At 36.7% G+C, this 24,829-nt stretch overlaps 1 protein-coding gene across 1 annotated transcript in view; it reads right to left on the reverse strand.

Annotated features, from left to right (window-relative positions):
• Positions 1 to 24,829, reverse strand: part of CFTR (CF transmembrane conductance regulator) — a gene marked incomplete at its 5' end in the record, with an annotated part of 213,804 nt that overhangs the window by 105,390 nt on the left and 83,585 nt on the right. The window contains 2 exon segments of the mRNA NM_174018.2: positions 17,984 to 18,175; positions 23,073 to 23,252. Of these exon segments, the coding sequence (NP_776443.1) occupies positions 17,984 to 18,175; positions 23,073 to 23,252 (372 nt within the window).

A 24,829-nucleotide genomic window follows, 5' to 3' on the forward strand; every position in this document is an offset into this window, starting at 1 on the left:
AAGAGAAGTCTGCAATAAGTAAAAGAGGATTATTATTTTATGAATTAGATTACTATTTCTCTCACCAAAAAAAAAATTTTAAATATGTGAAAGATAATGGAGTTCTTAACAAACAAGTTGTCTCACTTTCCAAAGGTTTATTCTCTTCAATCCTATTAATATAACATAATGAGAGCTGACTGACCAAGAAGGCTTATTGTATCCCATGACCCTAAAATACAGAAAAGTTAAATTTTTTCTCACTTGGTAGAGGACAGCTTGACCAAAGAACATGTGATCCAAAGTACTCTAAACAATTCAAGTTCATTCAATCCAACTGATCGTGTCACACCCCTGTTTATAACATCACAAAACAAACAAACAAAAAAATATACTGGATCCTTGTGAGCTCCAGAATAAAATCCAAGCTTCAAAAGATGGCATACAAAACGTTTCCCAGCTCACTTCTTCATCCTCACCTCCCAGCACGCTTCCAAATGCATCTTGACCCCTGGCCACACTGAAGTTTTATTGTGCTCCAAATTTACCACCTTCCACCATCTGCACCTGCTGGTTCCTCTATCGAGATGACTTTCCTCTACTTCTTAATCTGGCAAATTCCTTTAAGGTCAATAAAAATTTAATATCCTCCATAAAGTCTTCCATTATGTTAAAAGGCAGGTTCCTATGTGTTTTAAGAGCTGTTTATGTTCCTATGAAAGAACTTTCATCTCTTTTCTTATTGTCTGTTTACATTATCTTTATCCTCAAAGACTGCAAGCTTCTCAAGGACAAAGACAGAATTATTATTTGTTCTATGCTTTGGGAACCAGGACAGGTTTAAGATATTATTGGTATATGTTCTAAACAGTGAGTAAAGTATTTTAGGCAACTTAGAGATGGTTAAGATTAATCCTCTGCCTTCAGAAGCTTACAATCTGCAGCCTACCAGGGACAACTTAATGAAAGACCTGGATTTTGAGTTAAGATGTGGCTCCATGCCTGAGAACTTCGTGTCTTCCTCATCCAACTTTACCAAGTCTGCCCCCAACTTACCTCTCTGGCCAGGTTGACAAACTGTAATAAGACACCAGAACACATTCATTAACCCTCAACCCTGAATATTCATTGGAAGGACTGATGCTGAAGCTCCAACACTTTGGCCACCTGATGTAAAAAGCCAACTCAATGGAAAAGACCCTGATGCTGGGAAAGACTGAAGACAAAGGGAGAAGGGGATGACAGAGGATGAGATGGTTAGATAGCATCACTAACTCAATGAACATGAACTTGAGCAAATTCCAGGAGATGGTACAGGACATAAGAACCTGGCATGCTACAGTCCATGTGGTTGCAAACATTCAGACATGACTTAGCAACTGAACAATGACAATAAATACTGTCATTTTAAAAGTAGATTGTGATGTGAGATTAAACAGATAGATGAATGGAACAGAATAAATATTTCACAAACAAACATGTAGATCAGAACCTAGCATAAAAGTGTCAGAATGACAAATTATAGAGAAAGGAGAAACTGCTCAAAAAACGATCCTGGGACAAATGGATCTCCCTATGGAAGATAAAATTAGACCCCTAGCTCACACCAAATACAAAAATTAATTCCAGCGGTTTTTAGTCCTAAATGTAAAAATTGAAGCTAAAAATACTAAAAATATATAAAAAATATATTTTTATCATTTGTGTTAGAATGTCTTAAAGAAAAGATAAAGAACAAACCATAAAGAAATACACAGATACAATTTGTTATATGAAAATCAAAAGTCTATTTAACAAAAGGCTTAGTGCAAAATATACATTGCATCATCTCCCATCCATAAAGGATAGTAATGCAATGTATTTAACTGTCTTAGTCCAGTCCTTCCAAGCTGTAGATACCAAGAAAGTATTAAACATGAAATTATCTTATTATGGGAAATACTTGTATAACAGAAAATAGGAAGGAAAGCAAGGAAGGCTGGGAGAGGTGTCAGACCTCGATGCAGTTTCAACCCTCCAAGTGAAGGAGAGAAGGACAGAAGCTTGAATGGAAAGACATCAAAACACAATCTAAGCAAGATTTGACAGAGCCGTCTAGAAGTCTCTGAGCCAAAATCCGTAAATAAATAAGTCCCATGTCTTTCAGACACAAGATCTGCTTCAGTATCCATGCCATACTTGATCAATCAGGGAAAGCAGCCTGTGGAAGGAGTAGTCTCAAAACAAACTCTGAAAATGAATGATTTCAACTCACAATGATGGACTCTCATTCAATTACATTCCCTACAACAGTGGTGCATAAGGCACATCTCTCAGCTACTATGAACTTAGCAAAACAATTGACATAGGATATGAAGTCAAACAGCTAACAAATATAACCTCACAAGCAGTCAGGGAATTGCAAATTAGAACAGTAAAGAAATATGGGGACTTCCCTGGTGGCAAAGTGGACAAGAATCTGCCTGCCAATGCAGGGAACACAGATCCAATCCCTGGTCCAGGAAGATTCCATATACCATGGAGCAACTAAAGCTCATGCGCCACAACTACTGAGCCCATGCACCACAGCTACTGAAGCCTGAATGCTTTAAGGCCTGCAAGTCACAACCAACAAGCCCCGTAAAGCAACTACTGACACCACGTGCCCTGGAGTCAGCAATCTGCAGCTACTGAGCCCACATTCCACAACTACTGAAGCCATGCGCCTAGAGCCTGTGCTCTGTAACAAGATAAGCCACTGCAATGAGAAGCCCGTGTACCCCAACGAGAAAGTAGCTCCCAATCTCCACAACTAGAGGAAGCATACATGCAGCAACGAAGACCCAGTACAGTCAAAAATACATAAAAGTTAAAAAAAAAAAAAAAGAAAGACAACTTTTTACAACTTAGAATGGTAAAACTTTAAGTCTCTGTTAGTAAGAAGCATTTTCAAAGATTGAGGAAACAGGAACACTCATAAATGGCTAGTGGTAGTGTAAATCAGAACAGCTGCTTTAAAGTGCAATTTGGCAGTGTCTAGTGATATTGGCAGAAAGTGAAGCGGAACTAAAAAGCCTCTTGATGAAGGTGAAAGTGGAGAGTGAAAAAGTTGGCTTAAAGCTCAACATTCAGAAAACGAAGATCATGGCATCCGGTCCCATCACTTCATGGGAAATAGATGGGGAAACAGTGTCAGACTTTATTTTTCTGGGCTCCAAAATCACTGCAGATGGTGACTTCAGCCATGAAATTAAAAGATGCTTACTCCTTGGAAGGAAAGTTATGACCATCCTAAATAGCATATTGAAAAGCAGAGACATTATTTTGCCAACAAAGGTTCATCTAATCAAGGCTATTGTTTTTCCTGTGGTCATGTATGGATGTGAGAGTTGGACTGTGAAGAAGGCTGAGCGCCAAAGGATTGATGCTTTTCAACTGTGGTGTTGGAGAAGACTCTTGAGAGTCCCTTGGACTGCAAGGAGATCCAACCAGTCCATTCTGAAGGAGCTCAGCCCTGGGATTTCTTTGGAAGGAATGATGCTAAAGCTGAAACTCCAGTACTTTGGCCACCTCATGAAAAGAGTTGACTCACTGGAAAAGACTCTGATGCTGGGGGGGATTGGGGGCAAGAGGAGAAGGGGACGACAGAGGATGAGATGGCTGGATGGCATCACTGACTCAATGGACGTGAGTCTCAGTGAACTTCAGGAGTTGGTGTTGGACAGGGAGGCCTGGTGTGCTGCGATTCATGGGGTCACAAAGAGTCAGACACGACTGAGCGACTGATCTGATCTGAGTGATATTGGAACTTGCCTGGAGAATCCCAGGGGTGGGGGAGCCTGGTGGGCTACTGTCTCTGGGGTCGCACAGAGTCGGACACAACTGAAGCAACTTAGCAGCAGCAGCAGCAGTGATATTGGAAAGCAAAGACCTTACTTTGCCAACAAAGGTCTGTCTAGTCAAGGCTATGGTTTTTCCAGTGGTCATGTATGGATATGAGAGTTGGACTGTGAAGAAGGCTGAGTGCCGAAGAATTGATGCTTTTGAACTGTGGTGTTGGAAAAGCCTCTTGAGAGTCCCTTGGACTGAAAGGATATCCAACCAGTCAATCCTAAAGGAAATCAGCCCTGAATATTCATTGGAAGGACTGATGCTGAAGCTGAAACTCCAATACTTTGGCCACCTGATGCAAAGAACTGACTCATTGGAAAAGACCCTGATGCTGGGAAAGATTGAAGGCAGGAGGAGAAGGGGAAGACAGAAGATGAGATGGTTGAATGGCATCACTGACTCGATGGACATGAGTTTGAGTAAGCTCTAGGAGTTGGTGATGGACAGAAAAGCCTGGTATGCTGCAATCTATGGAGTCACAAAGAGTTAGACACGACTGATCGACTGAACTGGCTGAGTAAAATATTAGAACAACCTAAATGTATGTCAATAACAAGGTGAATAAATAAAATGTTACACATAAGCACTATATAGCAAATGAAAAGAATGAAATAGAATTTCTACATCTAAATAGTATAGCTAGACCTCAAAAAGGTAATAGGAGCAAAGATAGCAAGCTGAAGAATTATGTGTATAAATTATACTATTTACACAGATTTTGAAGCCACACAAAACTATTAAGTATTGTTTATAGATAAATATATTTAGTGTAAATTCATTTAAATGCATTGGAAAAATATGTATCACATTTGTAATAATGACTGCTCGAAGCTTGGGGTTTATGAAGAATGATGTTGAGGATTTAGGGAAATGTTCTCCAAATCCATCCAGAGCTCTAACAATAAAGAAAACAGGGATATTGTCAAATGGATGTTTCCAAATCTAGAACAGATGCTAGTGATACAGATTACATTGTAAAACACAAAACTAAAGATTCCTGCATCTGAAAAAGATTTGATGTTCTCAACCAACACATTTGACCTTCTTTTCTGGAATGAAATCATTTTTGAAGAAAAATGCATCAATGTGGATAATTTAATAAGTATGTCAAAGATTATAATAGAAAGCTATTCAGATTGAAGTGAAACAAAATAGTCAGGCTAGACTGAAGAGAACTGTGAATAAGCCTTGTCCTTTAAGATCAAATACATTAATAACATCAATATCCTGCTAATGTGAGTACTTATTCTGATTACTTTATTGTTCATTTGTAGAGTTCTTTATTAGTATTTAGCTTCTATTTGATTTAACATAAAACACTTTGTTTTGAATACACTGTTAAACATTTATCTTTGCTGACTACTAAAGGCACTCCAATCTGGTGCTATATTTATCTTAAGGGTGTTGGTTTTCAGCCTTGGTGCTATCATGAGTTTAAAAAGCAGTACAGAGCATGAGCTGCTCAGAGAAGCTTTGTACCCAGAGACAAATGGTTTCTCTTTGCCTGCACTGCAACTTCTCTGGAGTTCTCTTGGAGTTACCCATAAAAACTGTTGGAGGAAATCATTGATTGGAATTAAAGTACAGGGCTGGGCTTCCCAGGTAGCTCGAATGGTAAAGAATCTGCCTGCAATGCAGGAGACCGTGGTTCGATCCCTGGGTTGGGAAGATTCCCTGGAGCAGGGCATTGCAACCCACTCCAGTATTCTTGCATGGAAAATCCCATGAACCAGAGGAGCCTGGTGGGCTACAATCCATGGCGGGTCGCAAACAGTCAGACACGACTGAGCACACACACACACACAAGCTAGAGGACATGATTTGATTACTTATACAAAAATTAGCTATTGAGATTTTTTAAACCTAAGTCAAAATAAATCAAATTTAAAAATTGTGATCAATTAATTTTCTTATTAAAGGAGACCTTGAAAAATATTTCTTTGTAACCACCCTACACTGCCATTTTAATATATTTCTCAGCAGTTTACCTAAAAATAAAATCAAATATCTGGATCATTGGTTTTCAAAGTTATTTATTTTGACCAATTATTTTCATAATTATTTCAGAATCACCTAGGGAGTTTGTAAAAACTGCTGCACCTATTCTTACTCAGAAGAAATAGACCAGAGTGCAGGAATATGCATTTTAACATGTGATTTTCATGCCTGCTTGAACCTGTTCTTTTGGCTAACTTCCTTTACAGCATGCTGGTCAGAAAAGCAAATGTCAACTTCAAAGGATTCTGTGCACATAATATATTAAGTCTGTTTGAGATTGTAAAGCACTTGAAAATACTTCGATAAAGAGTACCAGAGAGGGTCAAAGTAATATTATAATAAAAGTCCAATAAAGATTAACTTATTTTATTATTTAGAAGTACATAACATACCCCATGTTATGGACATACTTTTTACACAAATGTGTATCACTTTATTTTTTTAAATGCATCTAAATTTCATCACCTGATATTATTCAACTGAGCCAGACAAATCAGAAGCTATTAAAAGAGGAACTGCTAATACAAAGCTCATTAACTCTGTCTTGAACATATCAGAGAAACAGTAGAGGGTATTATATTGAGACAGAAAGAACTTTAAAAAAAGGGTGGAGTGTTACATTAACTGGCCCTGTGTAATTATGCAATATTTGCTGAGTACATTCGAGCTTCCTGTGACTTTGTAGATAGGAAAATACCATAAACCTTGTTTTATACCTGTATTATCACTCTTCAGAACAACCTTGACAATACAGCTGCTTGTGGTAAGGGAGGATGGTAAGAAGCTTGGGTTGACGGAACATGAACTTTAGAAGCAGTGCTATTCAATAAGGAATGTTTGTAACCAATCTTTAGACAGTTAATGCCACTGTTATTAATGTTTAGTAATTATTAAGCACTTGTATTGTGCTTTATGTACAAGGACACTAGGCAAGGAGGAGGAAGGAGAAAAGAAGTGTTGGAGGAACAGAGGAAAGGGGAAGGGAAAGGAGAGGAAGAAGAGAATTTGAGAAAGCCCAAGAGCACACTGTAAAGAGAAAAAGAATGAACTAACCATTTTTGCACAAAGCTGCTGTAAACGTGGATGTAGCTCTGCATGATATGTATCAACACAGGGAAGTTAACTTCTACAGCAGGAAATATACACGAACAAATTCATGAAGTAGCCTGTTCGCCTAAGTCAAACTTGATTACAAATAACTGTGCATACAAATATTGGCTAAAGATTAGTCCTTATCAGAAAGTGTAGGAAGTAAGAACTTTTTATCAACTTGAAATATAAAAGCTCTTCTTTCACTGGGCTTTGGTACTAAGTCATAGCAGAAAACTGAAATAAACTGAAATTCCAATGTATTTGTTATTGGACCCAACACAAGTACAAAAAGCACTACTATAATAGACGTTACAGTCTTTGTCACCAATATTAAACTATTGTTTAATACTCAGATATATATATATAAACACATACATGGTTTTATATATGAATTTGAAAGTATATACATAATTCTATTAACATCTCTATGCCTTTGATGTCTATTTCTGTATGTGTGTAGGCCTATATTTGTATTTGAAAACTAATAATGTAAGCATTTTTAAAGGAATAGCTTTGAAATGCAGGGCTTTAAGGTATTTCAGGGTAAGTGTTTCCAAGGAAGTAAAGTTAGAAAAGATACTTGAGACAAATAATTTTATTTATTGTATTCTAGCTCTACGTTAGACTCATTTAACCCCAGATTTCTGAACTCGATTTCAGATTCTCTGGAATGACCCTTAACAACCTAGTTTTGAAAAGCTCTCTACATGATTTTGATTCAATTGGTCTAAGAATTGGCATTTAAGAATCTACTCATTCCTTAACTATCTCTTCCAGGTCTACCCACCCAAGATGCTGGGACAAATCCAATCTGTGAAAAGCACTCCTTTCTTAGAACTTTGCTGGCACATGACTGTGCTGCCCTGCAGCTGATCCTGCTCTGGAGTTCCTCACAGGTCTCCCAGGTCTCTAGAACTAGGACTCCCCAGGAGCTGAGCTTGTGTACTACCTCACCCATCACCTCTGAAGAAATCCTATGAAAATCCTTATTCTTTCTACAGGTGATTTTGGAGAACCAGCTGTTCAACTTGCCCTGATCAGGCTTCCTTCCCAAACTGACTGCCCTTCTACTTGGCCACCTACCGTATTTTAAATTTGAGGTCATGAGGCATGAAGAAAAGATTCTGCCCCAGTGGCAAGAAGAAAAAAGTTTACTTGGGAGAAGATGAAAAAAATTTTCCTGACCTTTAAATTTCAAGTGTGTAAAAACACACTTATGTTCTTTATCAAGCCTTTATCAAGTGTAGTAGAAAAGCTTCTGTATACTCCATATATAAATAATACGTATAATATATATTTTAGAAAACTTATGAATCTTTGCCTAACTAAAAAACTTATTACATTTTGATTCCACTTGCTTGACTTAATATGAATAGAATGCTAGATTCTATTTAGAAATCTAGAATCTAGAATGCTAGATTTCTATTTAAAAAAGAAGATATGCATCAAGCAACAAAGGTTTACTGTATAGCACAGTGAACTAGTCAATATTTTATAATACTTTACAAAGGAAAATAATCTCAAAAATAATATATGTGTACATGTATAACTGAATCATCTTGCTGTGCCCTTGAAAAATTGTAAGTCAACTATACTTCAATAATACATACATGTATACATATTAAGAAAAAAATAAAAAATACATTTCAAGTGTTAGGATAGGTGATTTTCCCAAGATCCAGGAGTACAGATTTTATGAATATGGTAGCTTGATACGTCATTTATAGGAAAACAAGTCATAACCTCCTCTTTCACAAAGGCAGCCTTACAATCCCAATGGTTTAATAATACTGTTACAATCATAGTGAGATTAACCAGTCTAAAGTTCTAACTCAAAATCTGCAGTGTTCAATGCAGAAGGCATTAGCGTCTAAGAATTTCTAATACACAATCCTAATCAAGCATAGCAAAAAAAAAGGTAAGTCAGAAGATCTGGATTCTCTCACTGGTATCAATTATGAGACATATGATTCCAATAAGTCTCTTAAGTTTTCACTTCTTACACTTTAAAATGTGAATAACAATATTTCATAAATGTCTAACCACATCTCCATTATCTCCCTCCAGTTTGTGTGTTACACTGGATAAATCTTCCTAAAACACTGTTTTTATTATGGCACTCCCCCCAGTGAGGGAAGTCACCATGCAAGATACTGTGGACCCACCTGCTCCCTGCCCAGGGTTCCTACCTGTGCTCCCACTAAGCACCACGTTTCGCCAAATCCTCTGCAGCTGGAGTGTTGCCTGAGAATTGGATTGCCCCAGGTATATGTAATATGAAAGTCAAGTGTGGAGGACTCTGCCTTTCTGCCTTTTTTGGCTATTTGGTTTAATTGCTGGCAAGTGCAGAGACAGAAATCATGATCTGCGTGTTTTCTCCCAGTTCAGCTCTCACCATATACCCCTTCTTTTCCAGACTCTACCCTTGCTGCACTGCCTAGAGTTCCCCTTAAAGGGCACTGTTTTTGCTCGACTCCAGCCCATTTCATCCTATACCCCAAGCCACACCAAACTGACTCTAGGTACAAAGGTTCAACAAACGTTCTCTGCTAGCTCCAGGTCTTGTACATTCTGTTCTCTTTCTGGAATGTTCTCCTGTTCTTCATTCAGATGATTCTTACTCATCCATCATCTCTCACCTTAGCTGTCACTTCCTTCAGGGAAACCTCATCTACCCATCTAAGACCAGATTAAGTGCTGTTTCCATATACCACATGAGAATCTTACATTAACCAATATCCTAGAACTTAACAAACTGCACTGGCTTTACTTGCTTATCTTCACCAGAATGAAAGACCCTTGAGGACAGGGATTGCTCCTATTCACCAATAATCCCCAGAGTTTGATGTCCTTTGTTCAATAATTGCACTCACAGATATTTACTACACAAGTGAATATATATATGTGTGTGTGTGTTTTGTGTATGTGTATATACATTTTCCCCCAAAATACTGTAAGTCAAAAACTCATAACAAACAGGATCCTTGTTATACTTGCACGCAGTATTCAGAGTGCCTAACATATACTGTGTCCACAGGGGAAACTCAATAAATATTTATTGAGATCAAAATTTTAATTTATGAAATTTGAATCATGGATACTTAAACTTTCTAAATAAAAATTAGGTATTACAGATTTGGCCTCAAATATATTCTTGATAATACAATTGCTGTTTCAAAGGCTATTTTTGTCTAGAGAATACTTTTACACTCAATTTTTAGAAAAACTAAGTTTCCCTTCCTGGAAAGGCCTTTATGAATATTATTACCAAGTTCTAAGTTTCTAGTAAAGTCTAAAGTTCTCTTAAATATAAGCGTAAGATCTTCTCTCGATCTTGTCTAATTAGCCATTGCTACAAAACAGAAAACTCCAAGGGTGTGGGGTCCAGAATACTAATTCTTCAAGAGGATGAAACATCAGGCTTATCTATAAGATACAGCATGGCTTTGACCTTTGGAAAACTTAGCTAATTTTTTTGTTTGATTTTTAATATGAAAGCCTGGCTTAACTTTCTGAATTTCATTATCTATTCATGAGCTAGTTTGATCCCACACAGTTATAATTAAATTTTTATACGACTGTTCTGTGGATTTGCCCACCTCTTAGGAAGAAGGGCAGTCTTTGGGTTATTCTGGATTTAGAGATGTCAGAACTGTCATTTAAGTTAATAATTAGTTCCAGAATTGCAATCGTAATTCCTAAAAGTTAGTTCATACTTTTAGAATTTAGCACAGGCTCATCTCGATTGCACACTCTACAGAAAGCTGTCACTAGATAACTAGAAAGTGACAATTCAAAGGACCAGTGTGTGCAAAAACACTCGGCACAGCACTACTGACTTGAGCCCTCCCAGTGGATGTTAACTAGTATTTATTTTTTAAGTTTCAGGGTTCAAATGATGTGAAATAACAGTCAGTTCAGGAAACACTATGGTGTTCCTGCTTGGTCCTGGTTCCATAGTATTATAAAATAAAGGTATTTGCTTCATATTACAATAAGTAAATGGCAGTGCTTTCAAACTTAATTACCTATCAGTAGAAAATGACAGGTGGATCAAGGTACAGTCACTTGGTGTGGTTTATTCTGGTTTAGGGAACGTAGTTCAGTGTGTTTCAAATATCTGTTTTCAATGTTTATTATATCTTGGCTACTACTGAATGCAAATGTTAATTTGTATGGTATCTTTTTATTTACACATCTCCCAAGTGAACATTCCTGAATTCTCCTACAATTGTGGATTGACCACCCAAAAGTTAAGCCTCTGTTCAATGCAGGTTAGTTTTGGCCAGATGTGAAGATCCAGGGGTCAAATTCAAATATAATTAGTCTTGTGGTATGTGTAAGATGGAATTTATTTTCCAGAAGAGTTAACTCATTTCTTTGCTTACTTCCCTCCCAAGTTTTTCATATTTCTTGCCAATTTCCCTCCCAAGTTTTTTTTCCTCTTAATAATTTCTTGCCAACTTCCCTCCCATTTTTTTTTCTTCTAGTGACTTAAATATGAAGACTGCATAGTAGAAGGGAAAACACAAACAGATTTTACATCTTCAACTTACACAGTAAATATTTTTATTACAATGTGTATGTAATGGCTGTCTTGACAAATATTTACCTAATGAAGACCATTTTGTGGTTACAAAAGGATTGCAACAACTTTGTGGAAACCAATTACATATACTAAGCCTCTGATCTTTTCTTACACCCCCCACCCCACACAATTATAAAAGCCAATTACTGCTCCAAACCAGGTACTTTTACATAAGAGTGAGTCACTAAATACAGTCCAATTATTTGGTATCCAAATGCTGGCCTGCCTAGAATCTGTTGCTGTCAGTTGTAGGGTAGTATGGTAGGATAAGGTATTGAAGAATTGCAAATGGTTGGTATTCTGGAAATTTTAAGAAGGTAAGAGAATAGTGAGATATTACTCTTACAGTACGAAATATGATTAAACTCTCCTTAACGGAGAAGTAAGTTAATGTGGGGCCAATTACATTAATTCCTCTTTTTGGGCTAGCAAAATCTTCAGTGCTGGTTACAAAAGTCACAAATACTTAGGAGGATTTTAAGGGAAGTTTGGGTACATAGAAAGTAAACAATGGGAGGATAAGTCAATGGACACAAGGATACACAATGGTATTTTAAAAGAACTATTAATTTGTCTAGAAATCCTTTTACTATAATTAAGATTTGAAGTATGACATATAAGCAAGACTTGGAGAAGTTCCTGAAAGAGGAGATCTCAGGGTAAAAAATCTGAGCAGAACTTGCTCACTCGTGTCTGCTCGTTACAACTTTTCTATCAGCATAGCCCTGTCTCCATGCCCTTCCCTGTGATAAAGTCTTCATGCAACTCCACTGACTGAATATTTTCAACCACAGACTGAAATCAGGAAACTATGTGAACTATGTTGTGCGTGCTTTTTCCTATCCAAGAAAATTTACACATACCTGCCTAATCCTATGACACCAAGCATCATTACACACGCAAGTACTTTGTGGGTATTAAAGCTGAAAAGAAACACCAAAATGAGGAAGAAAATACTCCGCCTCATCTCCAGTTCCAGATCTAGATGTAGTATATTAAGAAACAGAACAGCTTTGGCAGTCAAAGTGAAAACATACTGGATCATGTATGTTTGTATTTGCAGATGGGGCTACAAACAGTGCACAGAGGAAGTCTCAGCTGATACCAGCTGTTAACCCTCAAGGACTCTGTAGGTATTTTGTGCTCCTGTGCTCAAAATTCCCCCATGCTTAAACATGTAAAACCTTCATTTTTGGAGGTTCTCACTGGCCTTTTTCAAAGGTGTGAAGACTTGCTTAACAATAACAAAAATTGGAAACGCTGAAGTCACTGAAAATAGGAAAAAATTTTCATTTTGACTGTCAGGATTGTCGAGCACTTTTAATTATTTTTATTTGTCCCTCACAACAACAACTTGCTGTTGTATAATCATCTCCTCAAAATCGGAGACTGAGAAGCTCAGAAAAGAACATTTTCTGAGTAAAATTCTTGCAACTGACATGCCTACTTCAAAGCTTATCTCTGAAACAGTCAACCAATAAGAACTTATCCTTATGCCTATCAATGTGCTTGGTAGAGTATCCCAAAATAAAATTTTTAGAATCACCATTCTCAAGAAATTTACCATGTAGTTGGATAGATAACAACATACAGGAAACATTCAGAAGGAGTCATATACTAATGTACTCACCATACTCACTGCGTTTATCAAAGTACAGGAATTTAGGAGATGCTGGATGTTTTTGCCTATCATAAGATGAGTAGGAAGATCTAAATCAGTTGCAAAAGCCAGCAGAACAGTAAGGAGCTGGGACTCGGGGACTATTAAAAATAGAAAACTAAGTGTTTTATTTGATATTTGAAAGCAAAGAGGATGAAGAATGAATTAAATGGTGGTCATCATTGTCATTACAGCTGATCTAGTGGTGTCCTCCACTGGTACTCTGTTAGCAAGACCAGTGGTCCCTCTGCTTGATCAGATATCTCAATTCTATGTAACTGATCTCCACATCCTTCCTTTCTAAACCCATGGCATTTCTACTTGTCCTTCTTTCCAGTTCCTGTTATACAAGGAATCCTTAATCCTAAACCAACTACTCTTCTCTCTTAATTTCTTGAGGAAAAAAAATATTCACTATTTCTCAAAGGCTCATTTTCCCTGATGCCGTTTGTAAGGATGTAAATAGTACACACAGAGATCCCTATCTTCTCACAATTCCTCTGCTACTTTTGTCTCTTGTCCATCGTTGACATTAGCTGGATTATTGAAATAGCTTCCTATTAGTCTTCGTCCTTCTAGTCACAATAACAAACAGTACGGCTCCTCCGTCCATGGGATTTTCCAGGCAAGAGTACTGGAGTGGGTTGCCATTGCCTTCTCCGAAACAGTACTACAACTACTACTATTAATAATAATCACTGATTTATTTAGTGTTTGCTATGTGCTAGAAGAATCCACAAAACTGTACAAATTAGGTAATAATATCTTCATATTGCAGAGGATAAAACTCAGTATATAGCAAGGTTAAGTAATGTGCATCAGCAACCCACCCTGTTAGATTTCAAAATCTCTTTTACTTCTGCTACCCCAAAAAAGTGTGAATCATATCCACCTTAATTCTGCTTCACATTTCATAGTCAAAGAGATATATCTAAATTGCAAAGCTGATTACATCACTCCCCTGATTAAACCTCTCCAAGACCAAATTCCTGAGACTTGTACACAAGCTCCCAAGACATGGCCCTCCAGTTTCCTTCCTCCCTACTCACTGTCCCCCAGTTATACCCTCAATCTGTCAAGATGCTTGTGGTTCCCTGCACTAACCAAGTGGTTTCATGTCTGGTATTTCTGCTCATAGTTTTCTCTGTCCAGAATATCTTTTCCATTAACCTTAATGGAAATGGAAAATTTCAATTTTCCATTAAAATTTCCTTAATTCCTTCTACTTATCCTTCAAGGTGTTTTTAGAGAAAGCCTCCCTGAACTGACCAGGCAGGCTGAAAGTCCTCAACTGGGCTTCTGTAGTGCCGAGAGAGCTTCTATCCCAACATTTGCTATATTATATTGAAATGGTCTCTTGGCATATGTTTTTCACCAATCAGCCTACAAGCTCTTTGAGTGAGGGAATAATCAAGTTTTCATTCTGCACCTACCCTGCCTCCACCACAGTGAAGAGAGTCTGGTAATCACAGAAGTCATGCTGTGAGATCCGAAAGGGAAAGAGAAACTGGAATCACCTCCCAATCCCATGGCCATTTCTGGAGCATGGAACCAATGGGCCAATGCTCCAAACTTTCAGGATTGTATGCCAACTCTTTTCTTCCAGAGAACACTCAAACTTCTGTTACTTTGGTCATACAGACCAACTATAGATGACCACTTTTAAAGTTTTCTCTCAGAACTACTTTTGTCAATATTAAAATTCATACTGATGACTTTTTCATGATTCTGATTCACGGTTCTCTTCAATTATGCCAAACCCCACCTTGTTTCCATAGCACTCAATAACAAGAACTGGCTTTGAGACACATGCCTTGTGTCATGCTCTCTAGCAGTATTCTCTACCTCCAAAGAAAATAGAAATTAGCTACAGCTCACTGAGTGGCAAATATGCACCAAATGCTGTGTTAGGCACTTTCTATTTATCTCTTTTCTCAACAATCCAGTGACTATCACTTATCAATCTTCACTTCTCATATACCTAACCTTCTCTCTATTTTACTGGCAACTCCAATGTTCTTAATAAAAAAAAAATTCCCCCAACACCATAAGTTCCATTCTTGTCACCATTAGAATTCGACAGGGAATCATTCCATCAGAAAAATGGCCTTCTGCCTCCTCTGAAGGTTATTTCATCATTAGCAGACCCAGATTTCTCCTTTTACTCCTTTAGAAATGCCTCTTTTTTTTCCCTGTTAGAGTAACCTTACATTCTTTATTGATATATTTTCCTATTGGCCCATGAACTTCCAAAGTATATATATTTTATTCTATTCATATTTTCATAAAATGTCTCAATAAATGTTTTCAAAATTAATACCCCCTACTTTCTTCTAGTTTAAAAGCTTAATTAGGCACAGAAAATTATGTTATATGATTACATTTTTGTGAAATATCTAGAATAGGAATATTTTAGAGACAAAATGTTGCTTACAGTTAGGTAGAGAGGTTAGGGATGAGAGAATGTAAATTGATTGCTAATTGAGGTTTCTTTTAGAGGAATTGAAAATGTGATGGTTATACAACCTTGAGCATATGAAAATAAAAACTACAATGAATTATACACTTTAAAAATAATTTTAAGACTAGTCATGGAATCGGAAAAAAAATAAAATGATTTTACTCTTCCCCTGTTTCTCTTGTTATTTTAGCAGTTTTATCATGGTCCAATTCACATACTATACAACCATTCATTAAAATACAGGTCACTTTATTATGCACTCTTTAGAAAACAGACCACACCCTATTCACCCTGGCATTCTCAGAACCTATTCAGAAGACAGCAAATGTACATTCTATGAATTAAGTACCTATACCTCTGAATTTACTACTACTAACGTAGCTACGTCATGCATGCCTGCATGCATGCGTGCTAAGTCGCTTCAGTCACGTCTGACTCTTGTCACCTTTTGGGCTGTAGCCTGCCAGATTCCTCAGTCCAGGCAAGATCACTGGAATGGGTTGCCATACCTTCCTCCAGGGAATCTTTCTGACCTAGGGATCAAAACTACATCTATTATGTCTCCTGCATTGGCAGATGGGTTCTTTTTACCACTAGTGATACCTGAAAAGCCTATAGTTTTGCCATATTTAAATTAAATATACTTTTAAAGGTTTACTTGGGGGAATCAGGACAGCATTTATAAAACTATTTCTATGAGAAAAGATATATTTAAAAGCAATAAATAAAGGTACCAGAAGCTTTCTAACACCTTTGCACTAATAAATAAACAGAGCTCATGCTTTATCTTGCAGGACATTGAGTATCACTCCTACAGCCTAGCCCCTCATAGACAAATACCTACATTCTCTAGAAACATGCAGAATTTTTTTATAACAAATTTAATGAGTGTTCCAACCTCCAGGTTGTGAAATACTATTCTTGGAAGAAGAGCTTTTGAGGAATGAAGAATGTTTTCTTCAAGGTAAATCAAATATTTTTCAGAATAGCTTTTATTTCATTATGCTTTCAGGGCGTGAAAATAAGAGAATTAAGCCTTTAAAAGCAACTGTTGAATGAGTCTGTATATACATAAAGAGTCATTTGTTCAAGCATGTAGCTCTCTTTTATAAGGACTGTAGTTTCTATCTAATCCACAATCAGCCTTTTTTTTTTTTCCTATTTTTCATATGCTGTATATTAAGCTTCATTTTATTCCCAGTGCAATTTTTTTCATAGAAGTTGATTTAAAGGGTACTACTAGTATCAAATGCCACCTATCAAGGAGAGTGATTTTGAATCAAGATTAGTATTCAGGCAATACTGCTGACAAACCTCATAACATGATATTTTCCCTGCTGATAAAACTCATCATGGTACTTTCCCTACCATTAACATCATAATGACACTTTCCCTAACATTAAGATCCAGGGGATCTTCCCAACCCAGGGATCAAACCCAGGTCTCCTACAGTGCTTCCAGAGTCTTTACTGTCTGAACTACCAGGGTGAAAAGTGAAAGGTTGCTCAGTCCTGTCCCACTCTTTGTGACCCCATGGACTATACAGTCCATGGAATTTTCCAGGCCAGAATACTGGAGTGGGTAGTCTATCCCTTCTCCAGGGGACCTTCCTGACCCAGGAATCGAACCAGGGTCTCCTGCATTGCAGGCGGATTCTTTACCAACTGAGCCATTAGGGTGTGAACACTTTATCATAAAATTTATGTGCTGAATAGTACGAGATCCATATATTGGCTTTACTTGGAATACTTTCTGTATTTCTAGATGATGAACTCAGTCCTCAATATTATTATGAAGTGATTCATCATAATTTTGCCACTGTTTCAGAGGATTACAGACACTAAAGGTTATGTAGTTACATGTCCAAGGTCAAAGGATGAGATATAATCACAACTTTATCTTAGATTCCCTATCGGCAGGTCAGTGTTTGTTTCTTTAGGCTATGGTGTTATTAAAATACTTAAAATTCTCTTATGTAATTCTGAAGTACCTTTAAAAAATGCATCCTATACAAATGCCCATTGAGGACATTTGTCTCACTAATAAGTGAACAAAATTCTTGCCATTTCATAGAGTTTTTATTGTAACCAAACCAGCCCATCATTTAAAAAATGAAGTGCATATTAAAGTCATTAAAAAATGAATTGTATCTTTATGTTTTTGCAGGCTTCTTGTAGCAGGGGTCATATATTTTATCAATTACTTTACTCACAGTAGTTTACTCATAGTGGAAATGGGATTAATATATGTAGACTTATTAAAACATTAAATATATAATTTAGGTAGTTTGAAGGTTTCATACGCATAACCAGAAGTTTTTCTCATAATTACTTACCTCTTCTAGTTGGCATGCTTTGATGACACTTCTATATCTATATTCATCATAGGAAACACCAAAGATGATGTTATCTTTAATGGTTCCAGGCATGATCCAGGAATACTGAGAGCAGAATGAAATTCTTCCACTGTGCTTAATTTTACCCTCTGAAGGTTCCAATTCTCCCATAATCATCATGAGAAGTGAAGTCTGGAAATACAACTAGTGTTATTAAGTCAAATCATTTGATCAAATCATTCTCAGGATGCAGGTGCCACCAACTGTCATCCTAAGCATAGGTATCCTAATTTTTAAAGATTCTGTATTCATTCAATTCAAAATTTATGAAGCACTTCCTATTTTGGGTATGCTGCTATGCACAAAAGATACAAAGGGAGACAAGAGACAACTACAACAGAATGTGATAAGTGCTACACTAGAGGCTCACAGAGATGGGGTGCTGAGTTCAGATTGTTGGGATGGGGTTGGAAGAGGTCAGGGAAAGATTAGTAATAGCTGACATGTATTGAGTGCTTATTAGTTTTCTCACATGCCTTGTTCAATCTAATTCTGTTGTACCTTTCTTGGAAACATGTGCAGAATCTGACTGCTACTTCCATTACTATCCAGATTAAGCTAACAACATCTCTTGCCAGAATAAATAGAATAGCTTTCTAACTTTCTCGGAGAAGGGTTCTAACTCCTTGCTCCACCCTTGTCTTCCTACAGTCTATTCTCTAACTCCTTGCTCCACCCTTGCCTTCCTGCAGTCTATTCTCAAAGGGGCCCTGTCAAAATGTATGTCAGATCATGTTACTTTTCTGCTTAAAACCCTCCAATGGCTTCTAAAGTTCTCAGAAAAAAGGCCTAACTCGTTACAAAGCCCTTTATGAGGCTCGCAGGGCCCTTATGTAATGGTCTCGCCCCCATTACTTCTCTGACAGCTCTACTCTCCATGGCTCACTCTGAGCCGACCCCACTGACCTTCCTGCTGCTCTGTGAACCAGACAGACAGTCCCATTTCAAGGGTTTGCTCCACTCTCTACCTGGAAGACTCTTCCCCAGATGATCACATGACCTAACCTCTCACCTCCTTCAAATCTTTTCTCAAATGTTACCTTTCAATGAGGCCTCCACTGCTTAAAATTGCACCCCTATCATCAATCTTTCTTTCTGTTTTATCTTCAAAACATTTATCATCGTATGAAATTATATATACATATATATATATAAACATTTTACTCAATAATATAATGACATTATTGTTTGTTGTTTAGTCATGTCTAACTCTTTGCAACATGATACACTGTATCATACATTTTAAAATAAGGGTTCAATAACTTTAAAAAGTGAATTACTGGTACATAAATAGACAAATCAATAGTATAGAATTAAAGCTACAAAAGTAGATCTAAATGCATAAAAGAACTAGTATTTGATAAAGGCGGCATCTAAAATGAGTGGAGAAAAATAGACTATTCAGTATATGTTGTGGGACAACTGAACAGCCATGTGGAGGGCAGACAAAAAACCGTAGCCATATGCCACACCCAACACGTGATGAATTTCAAATAGGTCAAAGAATAAGTACAAAAATAAGACTGTAAGAAGACTTAAAGAAAACACTGAAGGATGTCCAAAAGAAAAGAAAAACAACTACCATAGAGTAAGAAAGCTTTCTATATGAATCAAAATCCAGAAGTCATAAAATTAAAAAATAAATCACATTATAAAGGAAAAAAAAGACGTGGGCACAGAAAACAAAAGGAAAAAATGTCAAACTGAAGTAAATGTTTGCAAGTTATATGACACAAAGGAATAATTTCCTTCTTGAGTGATATTAAAGTCAAAAAGAAAAATAACAATAACTCATTAGAAAACAGTACAAAGTATACAGATATTTCACCAAAAATTAAAATAGAGGTGAGCTTTAATCATATGATAAAGTTTTTACTTTATTCCTAATAAGAGAAATGCAAATTTAAAAAAGACTGACATATGACTTTACCCAACAAGACTGGAATAAATTCAAATGTTAGATAACATATGCTGGGGATGCTGTGGGGAAACAAACCTATAATCTACATGGACTGTAACACATACACACAAATTGATGCAGCCTTCAGGTAAGAAAGTTTCGCAGATATACAGAAATACTAGTAGACGTGCTAAATGACATATATGCAACATTATTCATAGAGTCATTCTTCATATTAGCAAAACACTGGCAATAACCCAACTGTCAATCAATAGGTGATTCATTATATTACAAACATCTATCCAAACAATGAAATACTATGTATAAAAGTATATACATTCAAAAAACTAACAAGAGTGTCTGTCTGAATTGGGAGAAAGAATGGTGAAAAGTGGAAAATAACCAGAGGAGAAAGAGAAGTGAGAGAAAAATTTTCGAATTTTTTTGCACTTAAAATTTTAATTTTAACAAACAGTAATACCACCTAAAATATATTAGGAATAAAGAAGGATCAAGAGATAGACATTTTTTTGATACCTATTTCAGTAAATTTTAAAATTCTTATTGTATATGGAAAATATCCAAAATTCCTTCAGGTGTTCAGTCATGTCCGACTCTGAGACCCCATGGACTGCAGCACACCAGGCTTCCCCGTCCATCATCAAATTCCTTACTTCTACATATAATTCTGCTGTATAATTGAAACTGTAAGTATTATTTTCATATAGAACAGATTTTTAAACCCCAACAATGGAATGGATCTGATTACATATAAATATATACACACATATTACATGTATATATATATATACACACATACATATATGTATACACAACATATATATATGTATACACAATATACAGGTTTGGCTCTATGTAAGTTTGGGTCTATATCAAATACAAAGGTTAAATATATATTTAACAATATTTATCTATATAAACATATAAAATTTATCAATATTTTGGTATTTTGAGAGATGCAAAGTTAAACTGAATTAATATATATAAAATGCCAAATATTGATAAGACCTTGGTTTGTTCCCTGGGTCAGGAAGATCCCCTGGAGTAGGAAATGGCAACCTGTTCCAGTTGTCTTGCTGAAAAATTCCATGGACAGAGGAGCCTGGTGGGCTACAGTCCATGGGGGTCACAAGAGTCAGACATGACTGAGTATGCATACACAAACATATGTATACTGATTGAATAACATGCCATTATATAACTACACCAAAATTTACCTAATCAATCCCCTATTATGAGATATTTAGGAGTTCTCCCAACTTGCAGCTATTGAAACAACGTGAGGAATATCTTTATATAAAAATCTCTGCAAATACACTAGGGTAAATCATACAAATAGAATTGTTAATTGGTTATTTTTAAGGCTTTTAATACACAAATTACCAAATTGAGTGGTTCAGTATTTATCTTGAAATGTGAGTATTTGCAATTATTCTATCTTATATTTTAGCTAGCTCTTTTATCTAATAAGAGTATAAAATGCTCCATTCCTACTGAAATGAAAGGACGTCCTTGTAGACTTAGTTGCCAAACTCTATTTCTCAGAGGGGTTTAATTATTCCTAAGGAACAACTGCCTCCATCTGACTCTGTCTTCATATCTACTTCTCAGAAGATGTAGCTGTAACTCCAGCCAGCAATTATCTGCTCATCAATTCTTAATAGAGTTGCCTGAAATTTAATTGCTGGTTAAGTCCCATATTTTGTAATTCCAAAGCTGTTTGTTCACACCTTTCAAAGAAGTAATTTTAAACACATAAAATTAATTTTAAAAAATTCGGTGAAACAATTACTGTCTTCCCATAAGCAATCATTCTCAGTCAAGTCATCTGTGATTTCTTTATTAGCAAATCCTGCTATGGTATCATTTTCTTTTAATAGTGAAAATTTCTAGTTATATAAGAAATAGAAGGAAAAAGTAGCACTTTAAGAAGAAATACATTTTTCAAAGAAGAAAACGTACAACTATAGCTGCTTTATTAAAAGGCCTATTTTACAGGTGGGAAAACACATAGAGAGAAAAAAGCAAATTGTATATTGCTACAATTATGAACACCAAATTCAATGACTAGAAATTTTCTATAGTATTTTGTTTCCCAAGTCTCAGACTAAATTCTTTAAAATGTGATTCTTCCTTAACTAGACATTAATAAATAACTGGTTTTCAGGGGTATTTAATTTCTGTTTATATTTACATTTTTATCTTACAGTGGCACTGCTCCTTCCTTCCTTCTTCCTTTTCTTTCATCATTCTGAAGAGTTTTAAGAGGACACTAAACTTTTTTAATTTTTCCAGAAAGTATTGTAGCTAAAATTACAGTCAAGTGGGAATAAGAACCTCCTTTTAATAGACTTCCAAAGCAAATATCTATTATCCTTAAGTAGTCCATTTCAAAGCCAAGAGACCCTTTCTTATCTCTGATTGTATTCCTTCATGCCCTTTGAATGTATTTCCCAGATAAAGAGAACAAGTGTTTATCATTATCTGAACAATAGCTCAAATCATTCAAGACTAATATAAAGTCTTCTCCTGACAATGAAATTTGACCCTTTAGTTTTTTAACCTCTTAATTTTTGTCAGATGTATCTCCAAATATCCATGGTTTATAATTAAATGAGGCAGGGTGGAAGGCTGATCAGCACAGAATACAGATTCCTATGTATTGTCATCAAAAAACTATCCCACTCAATAATTTTCCCTCATAATAAATCATAAGCAAGCCTGAGTCCATTCTCCAAAAAAATTCTTTGTCAGCAAAATGGGGATCTTTTGCCCATGTGGTTACTAAAGTAAAATGTAAGCCATAACTGTCCTGGACCAGCTCTGAGAAAATGTCTTTGCCACAGATTGGCAAAAAGGGATGCTTTACTTGTTCAACAAAGTTATTAAACGCTCACCATGTATGTGCGTGACACTATACTGAGTGATGCCCATAATATAAATATATAAAAGTTACTGAAGATATCAGAAAGAAATGAAAGGCTAGAGGACACTATCAGTGGAATAATTATACAGAGTATCCAAGTATTCTCCTTTTACAAACTAGAAAAAGAAAGGAGAAAAGCATGTCAGGTTAACATCTTCACGGTGAGGTATAAAAGAGACTACCTTGCCTGCTCCCGTAGATCCAGCAACTGCCAACAACTGTCCTCTTTCTATCTTGAAACTGATATCTTTCAGGACAGGAGTACCAAGAAGTAAGTTACTGAAGAAGAGGCTGTTATCACCATTGGAAATTTTTCTATTGTTATTATTTTCTTTTGCTTTCTCAAATAATTTACTAAATCCCTGTAAAAAAGAAAAAAACACAGTAAATAAGAAGGTATGTTTCTCAGATATTTTCAATGTGTGTGTGCGGGTGCAGTTGTGTCCGATTCTTTACAACCCAGTGGACTGTAGCCTGTCAGGCTCCTCTATACATATAATTTTCCAAGCAAGAATATTGCAGCAGGCTGCCATGTCCTTCTCCAGGAGATCTTCCTGCCCAGGGATCGAACCTGCATCCCTTCTGTCTTCTGCATTGGCAGGCAGGTTCTTTACCAGCTGAGCCACCAGGGAAGCCCAATATTTTCAATAGCTATTTACATGATGTATTATTAGTTTGAAGAGTATGTGGACATGGTCCATACTTTATAGCACACAAGTTATAGCACATGATTTCTAGAGCACATGACCCAAAATATTTCAAAATTATAATAATAATTTCAATTGCTGATTGTTGCTCAACATCAAATTTAATTAAAGATATCTAGCTGGCAACCCACTCCATTGTTCTTGCCTGGAGAATCCCAGGGACGGGGGAGCCTGGTGGGCTGCCGACTATGAGGTCGCCCAGAGTCGGACACGACTGAAGCGACTTAGCAGCAGCAGCAGCAGCTATCTATACAAAGGTATCTATCTCCTCTCCCATAGGCTGAACACATACACATATTTATTCAATCTTCAGCAGAGTAACAATATATGAGGTAGACTTTATAAACTCTTTCATTCAAAGTTGTAGACTTTGACTCAGAGAGGTTAAGTAACTGAAGTCATTTAAGTAGTAGGCCTGAGTGGAATTACAACCCAAATCTTCTAACTCTATCATGCTGGCACCTTACTCTGAGAAGCTCAAAGTATTTTAGTAGTTATTACTAAGTGTAAATGTGATGATACTACCATTTAATTTGAATGAATTCCATTCTTGCAAAAGTGCTGGGAGAAGGAGTTCTTTTTTGAAAGCTCCCTGCTTCTGGACTGCCCTATGGGATGCATTAGAGTGTGTGCATGTGCCTAGTCACTCAGTCGTGTCCAACCCGTTTGTGACCCCATGAACCATAGCCCACCAGGCTCCTCTGTCCATGGGATTCTCCAGGCAAGAATACTGCAGTGGGTAGTCATTCCCTTCTCCAGGGGATCTTCCCAACCCAAGGATCAAACCCAGGTCTCCTGCATTGCAGGCAGATTCTTTACCATCTGAGCAGTCTTCAAATCACAGTTAATAGCACTGCAGGTGATCAGGAGGAAGGTAGTTGTTCACAGAGTTTTAAGAGAATGTGTTTTCACAACCTCAACATCCCGAAGTACTCCTTCCTAAAGTTAATCATCTGAGAATTCGCTTGCTCTGTCACTTCTCTTTCCTACTTTCTGCTTCTCCCCTCAGAGAAGAGGCAGCCTTCTCACCAGTCCTAAGTTTAGCTAGGCTGCCCTTTCCGGAGTGTTAAAACTCCATGATACGAACATGGGGACCATAAGAGAATGATTTTCTCTTGATAGGGGATCCCATAAAAGCAAAGCCAGAAATACTGAAGGAGGTAATATTGTGTTTCACCAGGTTTCAAAGTGATGGCACTTTGGAGATGAATTGAAGAACAAGTTATTTTAAT

The sequence above is a fragment of the Bos taurus genome, chromosome 4 (assembly GCF_002263795.3).
Source record: "Bos taurus isolate L1 Dominette 01449 registration number 42190680 breed Hereford chromosome 4, ARS-UCD2.0, whole genome shotgun sequence".
NCBI classification, from domain to species: domain Eukaryota; kingdom Metazoa; phylum Chordata; class Mammalia; order Artiodactyla; family Bovidae; genus Bos; species Bos taurus.